This window comes from Cyphomyrmex costatus, unplaced genomic scaffold, assembly GCF_001594065.2.
Source record: "Cyphomyrmex costatus isolate MS0001 unplaced genomic scaffold, Ccosl1.0 scaffold146, whole genome shotgun sequence".
NCBI lineage: Eukaryota > Metazoa > Arthropoda > Insecta > Hymenoptera > Formicidae > Cyphomyrmex > Cyphomyrmex costatus.
In genome coordinates, this window is record NW_017275457.1 from 500,040 (window position 1) to 507,202 (window position 7,163).

General features: G+C 29.3%; 1 protein-coding gene across 4 annotated transcripts in view; it reads right to left on the bottom strand.

The window, feature by feature from the left end:
* Positions 1–5,332: 5,332 nt before the first annotated feature.
* The window catches only part of LOC108783286 (polyhomeotic-like protein 2), an 8,526-nt gene continuing 6,695 nt past the window's right edge, over positions 5,333–7,163 (bottom strand). For all 4 annotated transcript variants that reach the window (XM_018551826.1, XM_018551829.1, XM_018551827.1 and 1 more), the window contains exons 9-14: positions 6,849–7,128; positions 6,504–6,761; positions 6,291–6,389; positions 6,069–6,216; positions 5,772–5,952; positions 5,333–5,679 (exon numbers count right to left, since the gene is read on the bottom strand). In XM_018551826.1, the coding sequence (XP_018407328.1) occupies positions 5,458–5,679; positions 5,772–5,952; positions 6,069–6,216; positions 6,291–6,389; positions 6,504–6,761; positions 6,849–7,128 (1,188 nt within the window). In that variant the 3' untranslated portion in view covers positions 5,333–5,457. The remainder of the gene's footprint in view (positions 5,680–5,771; positions 5,953–6,068; positions 6,217–6,290; positions 6,390–6,503; positions 6,762–6,848; positions 7,129–7,163) is intronic.

Below are 7,163 nucleotides of genomic sequence, written 5' to 3' on the forward strand. Positions count from 1 at the left end.
TGCTCCTAAACTTTTTTATTTAAAGATATAGCATATGCAAAGAAAAATGATTTTAACTGCAATTCTTACAATTAGATATTAGGGCTGTGACTCAGACAATTTAAACTTTTTAATATAAAAAGTGTAAAAAATTAGTAAAGAGTTTCTCTTATGAATGCTTCCAATTTTTCCAGATGCCTAAACTAACTTTTAAATTTCGTGAAAATTTTGTACAATCCTCAAATGCAAGTATATTTTGTGAATTGTATTTAGTGTATGTATTATTTACTATTTGAATTGAAGGGAATTCTAATTTTATCCCATAACAATTCTTTTGTATGTAAATAGATGTAAGAAAAAATGTCATTTTGTTAATTGTATCACAACTAAACAAAATAAATTAACTTACATTAATTATAGATTATTTTAGAAACTTTACATGTATTTATATATAATAAAATGTACTTTAAAAAATGTATAAAATTTATAATATAGGTTTATCTTATTTTGATGTTACGATATATTTCTTATATCGAACAAAAATATTGATAAGAGCACACCTGCTGAAATATATTTTTAAATATAAATCTTGTACTTTTTTTTTATCAATAAATACGATAACTTTGCATTGTTTTACTCTGATAAAATTAAAAATAGTTTATTTCTAATTTAAAAAAATTCAAATTAAAATATTTTAAATCTTTGACATGATAAATATCACTTAAGGTTTTTTTTATAAATTAAAATAGATTATAAATTTTATTTATTATACAAACTTATTACGTCAAAATTAGCTTTGCAAATGTAGCGCCATGCGTGGAGAACTATGATACTATCGCTCATCATGCCCATGCGGTACAGTGCCGGCATGATATCAACGTAGTTCCGAGCAGTTTCAATGAATATCTATTAGAACAGTCGATTAAAAAAAATTTAATTTGTACATAAGTCTCATCGAACTGAAATAAATACTTTTCAGGTGAGTGCTCCTTTATGATTATCGCAAATACATACAATTTACGTACGCTATTCAAATATTTTCTTCTTTTGAGGTTATCTGTTTTCCAAGATGATGCGTCGCGACTCGTGAAATTTACTTACGTAATGTTATTTTCAGCTTAAGCGAGTACTACTACGTTCGTTAACGAGCAGGAGAACAAGTTTTACCAGCGATGGATCCGAACCTTTATAAGAGAAGGAGGAAGGAGAGGGTGTACGACAAGATACATAAAGGTGCTGTGAGCATCTGCATGGGCGTCACAGCGATCAGCTCCCTTTATCTCTGTTATAAGGTGTACGAATACTTTCGATACATTCGACCCTTGAAAAAAGTACAAAATAAACTGATTGAGGATGAGCTCCTTTTCGAAGGCAGAAATATAGAAGATACACCGGAAAAATTATAGGACAGTATACCACATACCATCACATAATCGAGATGTATGTGTAAGAAATTCTTTTTACATATGGCAAAAGAAATGAATACAGTGAATGATAACAATGGTGAGCGATGTATTTTCAAGAATGAATAAATTTAGTCTGTATATTTAGAGACTGTAAATAACTTGTATACATAATATAAGTCTCATGTTTCATACAATATATAAATTAAAATTGTGCTTATTGTAAATAAACTTCATAGCTTTATTTTGAGCAACAGATATAATTTTAAACATTCTATTTATTATTAATTTTTGTAATGATTATATATCTTATAAATGTGATATTCTGAATTACAAGTCTTTAAGAATATACATTTTTTAAGGCTTGGTTCTTTTGAGGCGCTAGACTGATTGTATGACATCAGAAACAAGAAATGTAATAAATTAATTGTTAATAATACGTGGCTTTTAGTTTTCCCTTAAAAACATAATAATTTTATAATCCTAAAACTTGTAAAATATGCGACAAACTGAGAAATTTGTCCAATCCTATGTCATGTAGAATGTAAAATAATTTCTAAAATAATAGTATAATAGTTTTTAAATAGTCAAAAAATACTATTATTATTAAAAAACTACCACCGAGAGAGCTAAGCCCTAAATCATATTAGATGATAAATTACAGGAGACTACAGATTGTAGAATAAAAAAGAAATGTAAGCTATAATATTTGAGAAAATATAAATTATGACAATTTAAATGATATATAGGAATATCCTACGATTAATTGACTCGTAATTTATTATATTTTCTTTATTTGAGAAGTTTTAATTGCAGTTACTTCAATTCTTTTACTTATATAAAATGATAATTTAATTTTATGGAGAGTTTATATAAAAAGTTTATCGTGAAACATTTGGTCCTGAGAAAACTTCACCAAAAACGATTTTAAATTTTGAATTTATAAACCTCGAATTTATAGCTAGAATTTCGGTACTAACGAAACCTATATATGTCAACCACAATTCTGATATCGATCTCAATTAGCACTAATTATAATTAAATGTTTGTCATGTGCCTGCACTATAAGCTTTTATTTTTTAATATAAGAACCTTATAGAAAGTATGTAAAAAATTTCTAATTAATATAATATGGAAGATGATAATTCTTCGAGGCGCAGAATTGACAAGCTCGCATTGTTCAGTGCTACCGAACTTTGAACAAACTTTTTCTGAGGTACGCTGAATATTTTATATCTATTATTCAAGATACATAAAGAGATATAAAAAGGCTAATCAGAGTTATCCGCAAATCAAGAAAATATTCATATTAAGTCATAAACAAATGTATTAGATACAAAAATTATGTAAAGATTTAAAGAAGAACTATAAATATAAATATATAAGAAAAAATAGTTTTAAAATACAATACATAATATTCCGCATTGTATTCTGTATCGAAACTATTTTTTCTTATATATTTGTTTGTAGTTTTTTTAAAAATCTTTATATAATTTTTGTATCTAATACACTTATTTATTCTAATCTACATATTTATAATACACTTAATTTGGAGACACGATAGTGCATCTCGGCGCTAAGTCAGGCGCAGCGACACTGCCATGCCTCCTTTTCGCGAGCCGTCGAGTTGCGACAGACTGAAGACGATCAAATATCGATAACGGCTCAACTGATCAAGTTCTATATACACTCAATCGATAGCGACTGCTCGGATTGTATAATAAAAGTGCTTTTATTTGTTCTCTACGTGCTTTACGAGCGAAAATATCGCGATGCAAAGTCCGGTATAAATATTTTCTTGATTTGCGAATGACTCTTTTTATATCTCTATGTATCTTGAATATTAAGAGTCCTGTAATTTTTTTTCTTAATATCTATTATTTTCATAGAGACTCTACTTTCTATTAATAGGAGTGAATAGCTTTTGGAATAAATTTAGTAATTTATGATGTATACGATGTTTTTTTTAGAAGCTCGATATTGTTTCCTCTGTTAAAATTCTTTTACAACATGCAAAAAAAAATATCTACCACTACATTTAACGTTTGTACAAAATGCATTAGAAATTATTGTTCATTTCAAATGTAATGCTATTAAATTTAGAACACATTTCGCAGCTCATTTACTCGATATCGAAATATGTATAAAATTAATTAATATTACAGTAAGAAATATATAAAAGCAATAACTTTTGCTTGGTCAATTTCAGAATTGACTGCTGTATAAATTTATATAATATATTTACATTTCTTTAAAAACATGTCATATGTTGATGTATTTAAAATTATATATCACCCATTTTTACTTTATTAAAAAGATGTTGACCACTTAAAATAGTGACAATTTCTTATTACTTCAATGTAATGTACTATTAATGACAAATAATTCTCAGAATAATTTTTCTTACATAATAAAATAATCAGTTTTTTGTTACTAGACAAAAAACTCGTGATAATAGAGGGAATTCTCAGCAATTAAAATCTCGTATCATAAATTTTGTACAATAAATAAATGTCTTACATCTACTATTTACACTTGTATCGACTGAGTATACGCGCGTCTTATATTAAAAAAAATTTATATATATATATATGAAATGATAAGCAGGCAGTTTCTTTTTTTCCTAATGTCAACGTAAAAGCGATCAAAAATCATCATTCCATTCCATCCAGTATAACAAAAAATATTACATTTTTAATGAGATAGCACCTAAAAAAGTTACTATCTGTAAGTTCCATAGAAAGCAATGCATTCTATATGTCAACTGATAGTATTTACTCCTGAGTACAAAATACAATGTGTTACACCATCTTATATATACATTATATGTTCCTGCATAATGGACACAATTTGTACTCTATTCTTTGACATTTTCAGTTTTACAAAATAGTGCACTTTAATAAAACATTCATACAGACATCATGTAAGTCAAATAAAATCTTTTTAAACATTTTATAGAGCATTAGAATCATTTATAATCATTCAATAATCATATGATATTGCTATATGATCATTGTATGACATTATGTGTACACCTTTGAACATCAATCAGTGTTAAGCCCGAAATATGCTATAATTGAACAATTTCCATGCATTCAAAGTAATATTATCTCAAGAGTACAATTATGTTTCCATGTAAATTAGATTTTTGTGCGTAAAATAAACGCATATTTGATAGTATAATTTCCTAAAGAGAAAAAAGATATGGCAACATCTTTAAACCCATTTAGATTATCAAACTGATTAAATATATTAAAAATTAAATTATAAATAATACGTATAGACGATACTTTTGAATAATGCAATTTTAAAGAAATTTCAAAAATGATTTTATGTCACGTAAAGTTGTTCTTTATATAAAAGTATATTATATATTCACGAGTATCCTCCATATGTATAGTATACAAGGTATCCTCATTTTTTAATCATAAAATAAGATACAAATTAATTCCACGTAGCATAGTAACGCTTACAAAGCGCTAAAAAAAGCGCGTATGCAGGTGCAGTACTTTAGCAGCTTATTAGCGCTTTAAAATCGCTTTCAAAATCCACTAATAAGAAGCGCATATAATCAGCGCAGAATAAATACAATTTTATAGCACATTTACTGCACTTTTCATGTCGTATAACAGTAACAATATGACTTGAAATTAGCCGAGTTATCCGCATGCAATAAAAGTGCATAATTAACAGCAATTTTGGGAGGTGCAATCTGAACAGCGCTTCGAAAGCGCTTTACACACGCTGGTGTGCTACGTGGGAGTTTACGCAAACTGTTTCTTTTACTTTTATCCATACATTTAAAATAAAAAATATATTGTTTTATTTTTTTTTGTTGTAATTATAAAAAGCAAATTGTATAACTAAAATTATAAGATATAAGAAATAACATCCAAATTTGATAAAATATACCAATATGGAAATCGTTCATACATTCAGATACACGGCCACAATTAAGACATTTAATCCAATGCATTTACATTCAATCGAATACTTGCACAAGTCCTGTAGTTCATAGGCTAGAGACGTTCTGGAAACACATTTTGAAGAAATCTGCTATTGATACATAGAATGGTTATGAACTATTCGATGAAGTATTTAAGTTCGATTCTATGCGCATTGAATCGATTCTGGCAACAATTTTTAATGCTGGACCTAATTTGATACTCATCGCCGACATAAGATGGTCTTCTTTCAGTAGCATAAGGGCTTGGCCATCAATTTCTTGGATAGCAAAGTCCTCTGCATAATCAGCACAGCCTGGTAGACCGCGTATAAACTCGCACACCTCACCCACCTGCATGAAATACATATAATTTTTTACAATTTCGCTTGTGTTGATATTCAAATACTTTATAAATGAAAAATCTTATAAAAATATCTCATTACCGTCCATTTAATCGGATTCACTTTCGGCAGTGATTCATCAGTAGAGGATGTAGTAGTCGTAGATAAAGACCGCTCGTCGCCGTTTTTCTTTGTCACGTCGTTATCGATGGTTTTAGTTTCAGTCTCTATTTCAATCCATTGTTTCTCCGCAGTATCGCGCTCTCGCGCTTCACGTTTTTTACTGTAAATAGAAAATAGATGATAAATTTTTTATTAAAAAAAATTACAAAGAAAATACTTATTAGTAATAAGTATTTCTGCATACCATGTTTACTATATTATAAAGTATGCTCTCACCTCTTTGCACATATCGATGAACAGAATCGCTTTTCTTTCTTTAACCTGACATTTTGTTCGTCGAGCGTATTACCACAGTTTTCACATTTACTGTCTTGATCACTAGTTCCATCATCTTCAATCGAATAAGTAGAACAAAGTTTCTTTCCTGTGATGGAAATTTTATATTAGCTTGAAGTTAAAACGCTGAACGCAATTAATCAATTGAGAGTAATTACTTACTTGGAGGCTCTTCATGTGTCTCTTTCTCTTTTTCTGTGATCGTGTTGCTTCGATTAAGGATATTGGCAGTTTCCTGACTCACCGCGAATGGTTCTGATGCTGCAACATAGATAAGAAAAACGCTAGTATTTAATAGTATTCGTGAAAGTGGCATTTAATGTAACATATTTATCAATTAATACATATAATTGATAAATAAAGAAGCAGTTATACCTTCTTGTATCACAAATCCTTCTATCACGTGTGTAAGAACCTGCGGTTTCACCATGGCTTTAGGCGGCGCTTGTTTATTATTATTTACTATGACTGACGAAATCGGTATAAATTGTGTGTCATCGCCGACCACAACACCGTTCGTAATAGCGTTCACTGTATTGGCAAGCCCTGCTAATGGGTTATTGCATGGTTTCTCCTCAATTTTTGGAGCAATTATTTCATCTTCCTTTACTACCGTTTTACTTTGATCCACATCTGTGTATAAACGGACACAAAACCATTTATATCTTCATTCTACATGGATTATATCTAATAAATTTATTAATAAAATGAGATCAATACCCGTTATTTCTAACTGAACTACTGTGACATCTTCCGTAGGGACAGGTACGTCTTCTTTCTTTGCAATCACCTTTACGCTATCATCAGTTACTAACGGGGAGGAATTCGTGGTAGATGGCAATATCAGAGAACACTCAGCCTGCGAATTACGGTCTGGCGACGTGATCATTATGGTCGAGTTGTCATGCGTTGATTGTTCCTGCGTTGCATGTACGATTGGCATCGCCTGAACCTGCGGTGCAGGTATTATTTGATTGCCAATAATCGTTGGATTAAGAGTCTAGAAAAAAAAAAAAAAAAAAAAAAAAAAAAAAA